We start from the raw sequence: 14,438 nt of genomic DNA on the forward strand, positions 1-14,438 counted from the left end.
TATGTTTGTGAAAGCAGAAGCAGAGGAGGAGGAGGTTGAAGAGCAATACATCCCTGGACATCCAAGCAAGAGTGAGCTAAATCTCAATCACTTGACTGAGGAGCAGAAACAGCAGCTGATGGGATGCTTACCTGGCCAACTTTTCATGGAGTCACCTGGTAGGACAGACCTGATCAGTCACTCAATCATTCTGAACGACCCCAAACCCATCCGACAGCCTGTCTATCGTGTACCTGAAAGGCTGCTGCCAGTGATGAAAGAGGAGTTAAAGACCATGCAGAGTCTGGGGGTGATAGAACCATCCACCAGTGAGTGGAGCAGCCCTATTGTGCTGGTACCTAAGAAGGATGGTACTCTCCGGTTCTGCCTGGACTTCCGTAAACTGAATAGTGTCAGTAAATTTGACCCTTACCCCATGCCAAGAGTTGATGAACTGGTTGAAAGACTTGGAAGAGCAAAATACCTCAGTACGTTAGATCTCTGCAAGGGGTACTGGCAAGTTCCATTGAAGCCAGAATGCAAGGAGCTTACGGCATTTAAGACCCCCTTTGGACACTTTCAGTTCCAGGTTCTTCCATTTGGACTTCATGGGGCTCCAGCGACATTTCAGAGAATGATGGACCAGATTCTCCAAGGAACAAAAATGTTTGCTGCTGCCTACTTGGACGATATTATCATCTTTAGCCAGAGCTGGGAGCAACATCTAGGGCATCTCCAGGAGGTGCTAAAGAGGATAAAGACGGCTGGATTAACCATCCGCCCAGACAAGTGTGGCCTGGCCAAGGTTGAGACCCAATACCTGGGGTATGTACTTGGACACGGGGTAGTTCGACCACAAGTTGGTAAAATTGAAGCCATTAAGAATGCTGAGAGGCCTATGACCAAAAAGCAGGTACGGTCCTTTTTGGGACTGGTTGGCTGGTACCGAAGGTTTATACCAAACTTTTCAGCAAGGGCAGTTGCCCTGATTAACCTCACCAAAAAGTGCCAGCCAAATAAAGTGAATTGGACTAAGGACAGTGAAAAGGCCTTCCAGGATTTGAAGGACTCATTATGTAAAGAACCACTGCTTCAGAGTCCTGACTTTGAAGAACTGTTTACCGTGCAGACTGATGCTTCAGAGCATGGCCTAGGAGCTGTGCTGTTGCAGGGCGAACAAGGACATCTAAAACCCATTGCCTATATTAGCAGGAAGCTCCGTCCCCGGGAGACTAAGTACTCAACGGTGGAGAAGGAATGCCTGGCAATTAAATGGGCATTAGACTCTCTGCGGTACTATTTGCTGGGACGCAAGTTTCGACTAGAGACTGACCATCATGCACTGGCCTGGTTGGGCAAAATGAGGGACACTAATGCCCGGATAACTAGGTGGTTTCTAGCCATTCAGCCCTTTGATTTTGAGGTGCTGTACAGGAAAGGAACACAGAACTGTACCGCTGATTTTCTCTCAAGGACACCTCAAGAGGTGTCAGGAGAGGGAGGGGGAAATGTCACAGATAGCCTGTGACTTATGGCTAAAAGGACTTTTCTCAAGGCTTAATGTTTGTTGTGTTATATGATTTAACATTTACAGAAACCACACCAAACTCTTTTACAAATGTTAAGTTTATTTTCCCTGTAACAAACCAACATACATATACACATATACAATACTATTGTACTCACATTGTGGGTTACCTCTCTACTGGCAAACCCATGTGCAGCGACGGCTGCCATTTTGAAAGCTTCTAATTGCCCAGTAGGAAGGGCACTTTCATTGTCAGTGACATCACAGGGGTAAATCAGGGAAACTAACATTTTTCAGACAATTCTCTTTGCAATATTTAGACATCCTGTTGTAATTAATAGTGTGATGCATAGGTTGCATATTAATAACATTTGATTAAACTATTTGGGTAATGTGATCCTTCTTTAAAATTATCAATTACTGCTACATGGTATGTTCCAGAAATGGGAGGAGCCTGCTCCTATAAAAGAGCTCCTGGTAGCCATTTTAATGGGGGGATTTTCCTAGTATGTTTGGGCCTGAATATTGGCATAGCCAGAATACACAAGTGAACCTCGTATAGACTGGTAATAATATTTATTTTGCTTTAATTTTTGTCTTTTTGCTTGGGAATCACTTTTTTTTACCAGAATAAACACCCTGGATTGTGAATTCTTCTTCATCGTCATTGATTTTACACCTTCACCGACGGTACACCCTAACACATAATATCAAAGGCATAGGTGTTACACCGTAACTAGGCTCATAATTGTGTTCTTGTACAAATTATGGGTCAATGTTCTAATAGACCCTATCATGTTTCATACATAAAGGTTCCCCTTTTCCTTCTTTAGATGATGGTGTATAGCACAGTAATGTATTGTATACCATACTCGTTTTATTTTCATCTAAGAATATTACAGCGCCAAAACTTCCATGTGACCATAAATGCAAATGAGCTGTTGAGCCGGACAAAGGAACATTTCCCGCTCAAAAAATCAGCTCACTACATTGGATCGCCCACTCGGGAGGGGCGTGACGCCCTCAGGGTTAAAACATCTGTGCACTGAAGAAAATGCGCTCGTTGCTGTTCCTTCAATATCTCGAGACCTGTCTCCTCCCTGGAGACAGCCCTTTTTCGGCAGTTTGCTTCGGCTAAGTTCGTACTTCCTTCGGCAGCCAATCCGGTTCTCAGGGAGAACCCAACGGACTCCCCGCTCGCTTTAAACGCATCAGGACTAACATCAGCGCAGACCAGATCATGTCCCAGCACCTCTAAAAGCCAATGCAAGTATCTGGTCTATTTATAAATAGCTGCGCATAAGTTTTACCCCTTTCAATAAGGAGATTGTCCTTGATGGTTTATGCAGATGTGAATTGCTGATGTAATACTGCCACTCCTACTTTGTCTATTACTTTCATTCTTTACTGCTTTTACGTTCCATGTGTGTTTGTCTAATTGTTCATCATTGTTTAGTTAGTTGGTTTATTTCCCCTTTGTCTCGTAGTCAATAAAATCCCAAAAGTACACCTGAATTGAATCTGTTATTTGCTCATATAACTCGAGGTCAATGAAATAAGATCTTAAACGTTATTTAAGCTGTATATTGTATCACTATTTTAGTAATACAAACTGTACGAACATAGGAAATATTATTTTATCCTGATCAGAAATTTAATGTTTCTTAAACGTTTGTAAAGCAGTAATCCTCTATTGAGAAGTGAGTTGGAAGTCTACAACTTTAGTTTGCAGGACAAACGAAGTCGTCAGATAACTTAAAGCAATTCTATAAAGGTTACTTGTACTTAATTAAACAATTCCCCTATCGGGAAATTGATATTTGTTGTTAACGACAAGCAAATTATATTCATAAACTAATGAATATTCAATCCATTTGAGTTAATTATTCCCCAAAACTCATAGTCGCTACAATTGAATTATATATTTATTAAAGTATGTTTAACTTTATTAAAATTTTTACTCCTGATTATTGTCTAAATGTTATTGTCATTATTTCATTTATTTTCTTCTCTCTTCAGTCTTTGTAACTGCAGTATTGGATCTGAAGGTTGTGTTGCTCTGACTTCAGCTCTGAGATCAAACCCCTCACATCTGACACAACTGGATCTGAACTATAATAATCCAGAAGATTCAGGAGTGAAGCTGCTCTCTGATCTGCTGAAGGATCCACACTGTCAACTACAGACACTACTGTGAGTTACTGATCAAATTATCATTTTGTTATAAATTCACTTTTTTAAATAATCACAAGTGACTGTCGAGTATTTTTGCTGTTTATGTTTTGCTGTTTCACTCTTGTTCTTGTGTAAATTTGATGTAGTTGACAGTGGCGGCGTTTCAACAAAACCTCGGTTATGGCAAAATTTCCTCCGGCCAAACAACAGCGATATTCCAAAGTAACGTCACCATAAATGATACCACATCATATCTAAACAAATCATTCACAAGAATCCAAAACACTGAATGAATGCATGAACATGCACAGAGACTTACAGATAACAAACACAAACCCTCATATCCATTAAAATGTAGTCCAGACAATGTTTTCGGAAAACTAATGAATATTTAATAAATTAAGCCCCCTTGTGTGTATATATATGATCTTTCATCAGGCCATTTATTTCATATTTTGATATCCACAGTATGTATCTATGTATTGTAGGTTCTATGGCGAGGGAAATGTCCTCTTAATAGAAGTCTGATAATTGATATTTGTCAATATAAAACTACTGACAACATTCAAACAACAAATGTAATGTAACTATTAAAATGCTCTCATCATAAACACAAAACTAATTTACTTACTAAATAAGCCTTTTCATGCCCTTCATACCAGAACTACTTCTGTCTTTAAATCATTTCACTATTAGATCCTTGTTCATTACAAAATGTGACGCTGCTTGTGAAAAGAAAGCAAGACCAAAAGTCTTTTCACTGTTTTCTACATAAAATCATCCTACAGAATATTCTGTGAAATATAACAACAATATCTTCAATATTAACTGAATTATGTCATTTTAAAGATTGAAATCTCAGTGAAGTTAATATTTGATGCTTGTTATAATAAGTTAGATTTTGAGACTTTAGTTTGAGTTTTCACAGGGTCACAAATGTTTACATGCTGATCAATAATGCTAATGCTCAATATAGATAAAAAGGTTGTGGTTCATAAAATATCACAAATCTGGTGGAAAGGTTGGAGACTTTTAGCAAACAGTAAACAGACTGACAGATACAAATCCTTTAAAGTTGCTGTATTTAGTTTATTGTTGTGAGTCTATTGACCTGCTCTGCGTGTCTGCACTACTGTTGTTAACATGAACACGTGTCTGCTGCTCTTCATGCGGCGTGTCTTTGGTGGAGAGAAGCAGCCACGCGGATCAGAAAGGGTTGACCTCTGACCCCGCTGTCTGTGTAATGTGGTTATTCAACCACTCGCAGGAATTTTTACCCTTGTGACACACGTAATAGGCTTACACCAAAAGTTTATAAAAATAGAAAATGTATTTATACAACCATTTAAAAAAGAAACATTTATTCATTCATTTGGCAGACGCTTTTATCCAAAGCAACTTACAAGTAGTTTTATACAGTGGCACATTACTGCAGAGCAATCAGGGGTAAAGTGTCTTGCTTAAGGGCCCTTCAGTCATGACCTGCTGGCACTGAGATTCGAACCGGCAACCTTTTGATCACAAGCCCAACACTCTAACCACCAGGCCACAACTCATCCCATAAATAATTTCCAATCGAGAGTGAACCAAGGGAGCAGACTAACGAGACAAGACTGACTGGGAAACGGACAACATCCAACAAAACATGGTAAAAAATAACAAGGGCAGACAGGCAAGAATAATCAATGGGTTGGGGTGACATAATAAAAATAACAAACAGGGGAGGGGAGGTGGGGGAACACAAGAGTCCAGGGGGGGAAGTCCGAAGGGATTGGCACAAGGGGGAATAGTTTTTGTCCCTGGCGCTCGGAAGCGCGGAGTACCAGGCTACACCCTGGGGGGCGGGGCTCGAGAGCGCAGAGGCCCGGAGGTTCTGGGAGGGGCTGGCTGAGGCGCCGGCTGAGACGCCGGCTGGAAGGCCGGCAGGACTTGGCGCCGGCTGGAAGGCCGGCTGAAGAACAGGACTAGGCGCCGGCTGGGAGGCCGGCTGAAGAATAGGACTTGACGCCGGCTGGAAGGCCGGCTGAAGAACAGGACTTGACGCCGGCTGGAAGGCCGGCTGAAGAACCGGACTTGGGACCACCGGACTTGACGGGACCACCGGACTTGACGGGACCACCGGACTTGACGGGACCACCGGACTTGACGGGACCACCGGACTCCGAGCCGCCCTCCGTTGCCTCTTCTTCTTCAGCCGAGCCACCCGCCTGGTGGCCGGCTGAAGGAATGACGAGAAGGGAACGGGCGGCTCGGGATTGGAAGCCTCGGACGAGGACCCCCAGGATTCCCGTCTCCCCCGCTTGCCACAAAGCTGACTGCGGGTGGGGAGGCTGTAGGTGGTGGAGTGGAGCTTCCCCGGGTGACCACACCCAGGACACAGTGCTCCGGGACAGACGCAAGACCGGAACGAGAGGCTGGACAGCAACTGGAAGAGAAGCCTCTACGTAGCTCCTCTCGACGCTGCAGCTGCTTTACCAAGTGCGGGAACGGCTGATACACCATCTCCTCCCGCTCCGGAAAAGGCGGAGGATCGTCCATCCCAGCCACCAGGTATGCCCGGACCAGCACATCGGGAAGGGATGCCTTCCTGGCCTCAATGTCCCGGGCGTAGTCCAGCAAGGGACGCTGGCACTGGGCAGGGAATGGGCCTCCTCCGGTGTGGGACTGAGAGACCATATCCTTCCACCACTCGGGATCGGAGGTGCACGGCCATCGGGGAAAGGTAGCACCATCCATGGATGCCTGCTGGGTTCTGTAGTAGCTCGTTGGTTCTGTCACGATCTGTGAGGGAGAACCCAAGAGCAGGCAGCAGGGATGAAGGGGTTAACGAATAATTTAATAATAAGACAGGAACAAAACATAAACACCCTCGATGGGGAAAACACTATTAAACAAGAAACCAACTGAAAACTAAACACTCAACAAGACTAGCAAACACTCAATAGAATTATCAGTAAACATGAACACTCCAACAGGGCAGGATACATGAATAGGTACAACCAACGAGCACAAGACAATAGACAAGAAGGTATTATATAGGTAGACTAACAAAGGGGATAACGATGGGCAGGTGTGGGTAATGCGACACAGGAGGAGAGCTATACTAGAAACGAGAGGGGCGGGGCCAAATGACGAGACAGGAGAGAACGCATATTATGTCCTGGTTGATCCTAATATGTTTCTCTCCACATAAAGCAGGTGGGTCTGTCATGATTCTGCCTCTAGACCAGAAAATCAAGACAAGAGCAGGCAGAATCATGACAATCAGTGTAAACACTTCAAACTAAACCCCACACATTAAGAAATAATTATATAACAAAATCAGTTTGATCAGTATAGTAGCCTTAAAACCCATTCGCATGTAAACAGTTTAAAATAAAACCTAGGCGAGCAGCCTCACTAGTCCGAGAAATGTTTACATAAGCAAAACATCACAATTACATTATACATAAAACAGAGTCTCATCGAACAATGTTAACAGTCTCGTCACACACGACCCCGCCCACTTGGCACTCGTAGTGCAAAAGGGAAGAACTAAAGGTAAGGCGATGACAGCACATACACGAGTCCCAGCTCCGACGATTTCCAGGACACCGTGGCCAGCAGGGAAAACTGGAACTTTAGAGCCGAGCTGTGAGACGCAGGAAGTGTAATCAGTCCTAAATAAATACACGTCAGTGCTTTCGTAAAAGACTAGTCCCACTTCCCTCAATGTGAATGAGTAGTCGTAGTCGTAGTCGTAGTCGTAGACCCAATAAATCGGCACGAAGGGCGGTCGAGCTTATCTCGTTACGGTATATCTCACGGTCGAAGAACCTGGAAAGGACTGCATGCTGGTTCTTTTATCCAATGGAGCTACCGATCGCGTTGTACCACTGCCTCCTCAGTAACATTGGACACACCTGCAACAAAGACTTGTAGATACACATGCACACCTGATAGACATTAACCCACCCACACAAGTTGTCAAACAATCAGTGTTCTCCTCCCGTTACATCTGCACTTGGGTTCTCTGTCCTTGTTCCCTCAACACGTTTCTGACACCTTGATGCTTCATACGATATCCTGAAACATAGAAATGAGATCAGAAGTGATCATTAAAGATCCATCTGTTAATGCTTTGACTGTTATTCATCTCTGTGGTAAGTGCAGCGTTATTCACATCAGAAAGATCCATCATGCGGTCAGAAAACAGTCATAAGTGTCTTACTAACATTGTGACTCACTGTTATCTTGTTATTTCTCTTTCAGTCTGAGTGACTGTAATCTGACAGAGAAAAGTTGTTCATCACTGGCGTCAGTTCTCAGATCAAACTCCTCAAGTCTGACAGAACTGAACCTGAGTCACAATAATCTGAAGGATTCAGGAGTGAAGCTGCTCTCTGATGGACTGAAGAATACAAACTGTAAACTGAAGACATTAAAGTAAGAAAATCCTTAAAGCAATAAAGTTAAACATGTGTATGTATTATGTAAATGAAGGTCTTCATAAGTTTATCAGAATCATCTTTATATGTAAAGTGACTGTCAGTCAATGACTCTCTGTTGATTCAGATTCATACAGAATTATCACCAAACTGAGATCATTTTAATAACTAACTTCAATATATTAAACTATTCATGATATTATTGTGATTTACAATAATTTAATTTATTACTTGTATCTTGTTAAAAGGGACATAATTTGATACATTAATGAATAATAAATAATATATCCTTATGATTATTGTCTAAATGTTATTGTCATTATTTCATTTATTTTCTTCTCTCTTCAGTCTGTGTAACTGCAGTATTGGATCTGAAGGTTGTGTTGCTCTGACTTCAGCTCTGAGATCAAACCCCTCACATCTGACACAACTGAATCTGAGCAGAAATAATCCAGAAGATTCAGGAGTGAAGCTGCTCTCTGATCTACTGAAGGATCCACACTGTCAACTACAGACACTACTGTGAGTTATTTATTATTTTTTAAATCATTATATTTCTATAAACTATTACCACACTGTAGGGTTTGCTCAAACTAGTTGACATGAATGCTCTGGCGTGACATTTAAAGCTTGATGTCGACTAGTCGTGGGTCATGTGGGCTAATAAATATATTGACGTTGTTCTAAAGTCGTAGGCCGTCACAAACAAACTCGACACATGTTTCTGTTGTTTCATCTATTAGTGATCATGACACTTTCAGTGGACTTGTTGTAAATGCAAGTGAAGTTTGGTCTGTACACTCGCTTCAGATCTGAAGTAACGTAAAGCTGCTGTAGAGATCCACCTCCTGCTCTTTTACTACCAGCGACCTCACGCTTTAAAATAGTTTTATTTTAGTTGTTTTTGCTCTCGTGCAATAGATGAAAAACTGTTCATTTGGTTTTAGATGCTATATATTAAGAAACTTGTCATGATCCTGCCTCTCCTTGTCGTGGTTTTCGAGTCTTGTGGCAGGATCATGTCAGTCCCATGTGTTTTGTGTGGAGAAAGAGCATTGTTTTGGTTTGAGAAGCCATGCTCTCTCTCCGGTGTCACATCCTTTAGCCCCGCCCCCTTGTTTCCCTGTTAGCAGTCCATTAGTGTTAGTCTTGTCTCCAGCCCTGATCCATCTTTCCCTTAGTGTTTCAGTCCCCTCACCTGCCTCGTGCAATCCTCCTGTTAGCTTTCCCTTAGTGTTTCATCCATCTCACCTGTGGCCACTCTCCCTGTGTCATCTGTCCTTGTTAGTGTTTCCCTTTATCAAGCCCAGTTTCCCTCTGTCCCTTGTCGGTTCATTGTCATTTTGTCATTTTCGTACCTCCTCACGTCACCTTGTTGGATTATTCCTGTCTATGGATTATCGTGTTTGTTCCTGTTCTAAGTTTGTGGATTTTGTTGATTTATTATTCAAAGGACTTTGTTTGTTTTGTTCCCCATGTGGGAAGTTTTAGTTTACACTTTTGTCTTGTTTTACATGTTCTCCCCATCGAGGGTCTTTTGTTTAAATAAAGTTTTTGTTTAACTCAGCTGCCTGCGTTTGGGTTCTGTCCACACACCGTGACAAAACTAAGAAAATAAAGTCCACCCAACCTTACTTTCTTCTGCAAAACACTGTTAGTAGCCATAAACTTCTACTGTATGGATACAAAACCAATGACAAGACAATGAGGACAAATGTTTTATCAAAATATCTTCTTTTGTGAGAATAAAGTCATACAGGTTTGGAATGACACAAGGTGTAAATGATTAAATAATTTTCTTTTTTGGGGACCAGTTGTTATAAACCTGAATACATTTCTTTGTTGTGCTGAACACAAATAAACACGAGAGTTTGTAACTCAGCCGTTGTGGGTCACCATTGACTCCCATAGTAGTCTTTTCATTTTTGAGTGAACTATACCTTTAGTATCCAGTCAACAAATTTTAGGACTAGTTTTATTCAAAATATACAAAAATATCTATTTGTTGTGAGACATTTTTAAGTTGATTTATTTACAGTGAACAAGTGACAGAAATGTTTTGTACTCACACTTGTGTTAATGTTGGTGTGGCTGCACTTCTTGTATTGTGTTCTCTCTCTCAGGTTAATTTAATATGATTTGTAAGTATAAAGTCATTCTGCCATGATGTTGATAATGACTGAGATGAGTGAATATTAATATCATATCTGATGTTTCTCCTCAATGTTTTACAGTATTGAGCCTCAACTGAAACAATCACATGAAGAGTGAAAGGATTCCCTTCATTCAGTAAAGATCATCTGAGTCTTTTTCTCTCTGAAGACTGTGACATCACCGCTGACGGCTGTGAAGCGCTAAAAAGTGTCTTATTTATCATTATTTCCAAAACAATATAATGACTTTTTCCACATGTGAGGGAGTGTAAGTGATGATGAATATTGAAGTGTTTCACACCTGGAGAGATAAACACCAAACACCTATAATGGACATCAATGTGAAATATTCTGAAGCAACTAGAACAAAGAATGTGATCAAACTTCATATGTTTTATTGGTCATTTCTTTCTCAAATGGTTCAGACTATGGTCAACATGAGCACACAGTTACACATCATATGTCTGTCATGTGTTCTGTCTTTAACATGAACTGATTTAATAAGCTCAGAGATTCAGTGATGCAGAAACTTTCCTGAAATAAAACTGTAAATAATTGTTAACATATAATGAGCAAAGAATTGATCAATAATATAAATATGAATACTAACAATGCACACGCATAACAAAAAAACATGTTATTGGTGGTGTGGAATGATCTATATATCTATATACAGACATCCCAAGAGTCTCTCCCAAGTTTTTTATTGCCTAAACGTGACGCAAGTATAAATTCTCCTCCCACTTCACATCTGCTCCAAGTGCTAACCATGGCAGAACATTCAAACACAAATAAATGTGAGTATTAAGCATAAAGTTATTATAAATTGCCACTGTTTATTAATTATTATTATTATTATTATAATCATTATCATTATTGTTTACATGTACAAGACACAATGTATGTGAAATCACAACAACAATAATTCATTAATAATAACTGCCAAAAATAATAAGAACAAATGTGGTATTTTGTGGAGGTTGAAACGGTTACAATATAAATAATTATATCTTATGTTCAAGAATCCCGATGTGCAAGCTAAATCCAGCGGTGTACAGTCATCAGTAGTTGACGACGCTTTGAAGTGACGCTAAAGAGCGAGCATATATCATTTCTTTTTTTTTTTTATTGAAATTATCAAGATTTACAAACAAACATGGCTGCATAACATCCGTTTCTACATAATACAGAAAAGACATAGCCTGAGGGAGCAGCTCTTAATACAAACAGGAATTATATATGCAGTCTAAGAAAAACAAACACAAAGATGATTTATAAAAAAAAAAATTAAAAATTAAAATATATAAAAATAAAAAAATAAAATAAAATTACAACATGACATAAGGGGAGAATTCCGTTGTTGTTCAGCTATCAACCTAAGTTGGGAAGTATTTCAGGGTATCATATATTTTTTGTGCTATCGGACCTTTCAACATTTTTAAAGACTTGCATATATCATTTCACTTGCTTCGATTCCTTCCTTCGTGCAAGTGTATGCTAAAAAGAGAATAGTGAACGAGTGAGCGATTTCGGACACATATCTTGTCTGTGAATTAACCGATAGAAGAAATAACAAAGCAAAATAACAACTGTCATATATTGCAAAGCCTTAAATATATCCTTTGAATTAAAATGTGTGGTCTATGGCCTACTTTTTAAACGTTTATTATTGCAAATATCCTTTTCCTATATTGTATTTTTCTTATTTGTATTTTTTCGTATAAGATTGATATAATTGATATTAATTTGCATTTAATTATTATGTTCACTGTTCAGTTTGCTGCAATAAAATAAATCTGGCCAGTGGAAAGCAGACAACACAAAAAAAAAAAAAAAAAAAAAAAACTTGCTTCGATTCCTCCGTCCTTGCGTCTTTTCCTTGCTTCCTTCTCTCGCATCCTGAAGAGGTGGAGCTAAGACACGAGGAAAGGAAACGAGGACGCACAAATATATGGCGCTCGCTTTGTGTCATTTGCGAACGTGACTAGCACGCATGACAGATAACTATGGAAGGCCATTTAGGCATAAATAGGCTTGTTTGAGATGAACAAAATCTGCGCAGAACCGATCACCGGTGATCACCGCGAGCTGCATGCCGGTTAGAAAAGTGTCCGAGTTACGTCCGCCTTGCTCTGACCTCATGCTGACGTGTGCCAAAAAACTCTCGCGACAGCGAGGCGGCTGTGTCGGATTGAGCAGTCGAGCGCAGTTGCTCTCCACCGACTGCGCTACTCAAAAGCATGATGGGAAACGACTGACTGACGACACAGCTTCAAGCTCATTGGCTGAGAATGTCAGCTGATATTTTTTTCCCCTTAATTCTAAGAAGTCCATTACATATAGCCTAATACGATTTACTTTCTCTATAGTACTTAGTAATTAGGACATGTTTTATTTCTATTTTCTTGGTTTGAAGTGAAGTCCTGTTTGTTTTAATTTTCTCTTTATTGAGAGATGTGTATTCTCTTTATACATTGACATTTTTGTACAACATTATTCCATTAAATAAATTAGTCAATCCATCAATACATGCATACATCTAATGTGACTGTTTTACAATTAGGCCTCATGTTTGTGTTTTTATCCGATATCTTTATTTGGATATGTCTGATTCCATGAGTGCAATAAACAAAACCCACACATGCTCATTTCTTAATTTAGAATGTGTTGTTGTTTCATATTATTTTTTAAGAATAATTTGCAGCACACACTTTTCCTAATCATTAAACATGAATTGAAACTTACATTAAGGTGACAAACAATTGTGTAATATATTTATATGGAATATTTGTCATGTAAAAAAGGGATAGTTCACCCAAATAACTTTAATAATAATAAAAACAATTTTCTTTGGTGCTGAATTATCTGCAACTGTTTATTTTTTACTCGACATTAATTTCATTAGATGCAAGTTGCAATACCACTCTAGATCAGATAGATTTATATCCCTACCATTTACTGAATAAGCCATTTTAAGTAATGAGCACTGTTCACCTTCGGTGATTCTCCTCATCATAACCATCTTCGTGTAAAAACAGTGGTATTTCAACTGCATCAACTTCGTCTGCGATAAAGAACGCGAACGCGATCTCTTCCATTGTTGACGTTTGCAGTCCACAACACAGCAAAATTCAGGAAGTGTCCGGCTTATGGCAAGCCGTTTTGACATATAAACCTATGGTTTGACTATCCATAAAATATATTTTAGATAGTTTTAATTGTATTTCGACAAGTCATAATTATAATTTCACTAGTCAAATTGATAATTAGAGATATCTGCAATTATAATTGCGCTAGTAAGAAATATGATTCGAGATATCTGTAAATATGTTTTGACTAGTCAAAACTCTATTTTAGATATCTGTAATGACCTCATAGATATCTAAAATTATCGCGTCACAAATACGCAAAGTATTTAAAGATATCTCTAATTCAGTTTCGACTAGTCTCAATTATATTTTAAGATATCTGAATCGTGCCTGCTCCTAGTCGAATCTGCTGTTGTGTGACGTGAAACTTAATTTGCTCAACTCCTCCCCTACACCAGAGCCAAAGCCAAAAGCGCAACGGCTAATGCTATCACCTTAGCTTCATCGGAACACAGCAAAGGAGACAACAGGCTAGTTTTTTAAACGGATGTCAATGGGTTTGTTAGCTGTTTCGCTTTCTCCAGTTGGATGTATTAAAGACCCTTCCATCTAACTAAAATAAGGGTTACCCCTCCTTATACCTAGTGCTAACGGCTAACAACAGTAGACAGCGTTTGTAACTTGTCAAGGAGAGAAAAGAACCGAATGAAGTAGGCTTCTCACGTGATTATTAACTAATATTTGGATGCATTCATGTGGTAAAAGATGTCCAACATGCATGTCTGCATAGCGCTGAGATTTTTATTGCAGTCATGTGACAAAGCGGACCAAACAATGTGTAATGTTCAATAAATACAAAGATCAGCAAACTGCTTGTTTTGTTGTAATTTATTTTGTATATATACAAAATATATAACTTTTTTTGAACAAGATTACAAGTGAATCATAGTTTAACATTCATTAATGGCATTTATAAGTATGTTTCGTTATGCATACAGTATGTATTGTTAATGCAGGTTAAGTTGTGTCTTTAGGTAGTTACACACAAGGTGGGAGTATTGTATTATATTATAGTAAGAGATCAATG

General features: G+C 39.7%; 2 protein-coding genes across 3 annotated transcripts in view; both read left to right on the forward strand.

The window, feature by feature from the left end:
- LOC306891693 (NLR family CARD domain-containing protein 3-like) overlaps positions 1-10,876 on the forward strand; it is a 32,888-nt gene extending 22,012 nt beyond the window's left edge. For both annotated transcript variants that reach the window (XM_079452165.1, XM_079452166.1), the window contains 4 exons: positions 3,527-3,700; positions 7,934-8,107; positions 8,458-8,631; positions 10,344-10,876. In XM_079452165.1, the coding sequence (XP_079308291.1) occupies positions 3,527-3,700; positions 7,934-8,107; positions 8,458-8,631; positions 10,344-10,380 (559 nt within the window). In that variant the 3' untranslated portion in view covers positions 10,381-10,876. The remainder of the gene's footprint in view (positions 1-3,526; positions 3,701-7,933; positions 8,108-8,457; positions 8,632-10,343) is intronic.
- LOC306891677 (NLR family CARD domain-containing protein 3-like) overlaps positions 1-14,438 on the forward strand; it is a 269,541-nt gene that overhangs the window by 228,776 nt on the left and 26,327 nt on the right. The gene's annotated exons all lie outside the window — the stretch shown is intronic.

The sequence above is a fragment of the Barbatula barbatula genome (assembly GCF_947034865.1).
Source record: "Barbatula barbatula genome assembly, chromosome: 3".
NCBI classification, from domain to species: domain Eukaryota; kingdom Metazoa; phylum Chordata; class Actinopteri; order Cypriniformes; family Nemacheilidae; genus Barbatula; species Barbatula barbatula.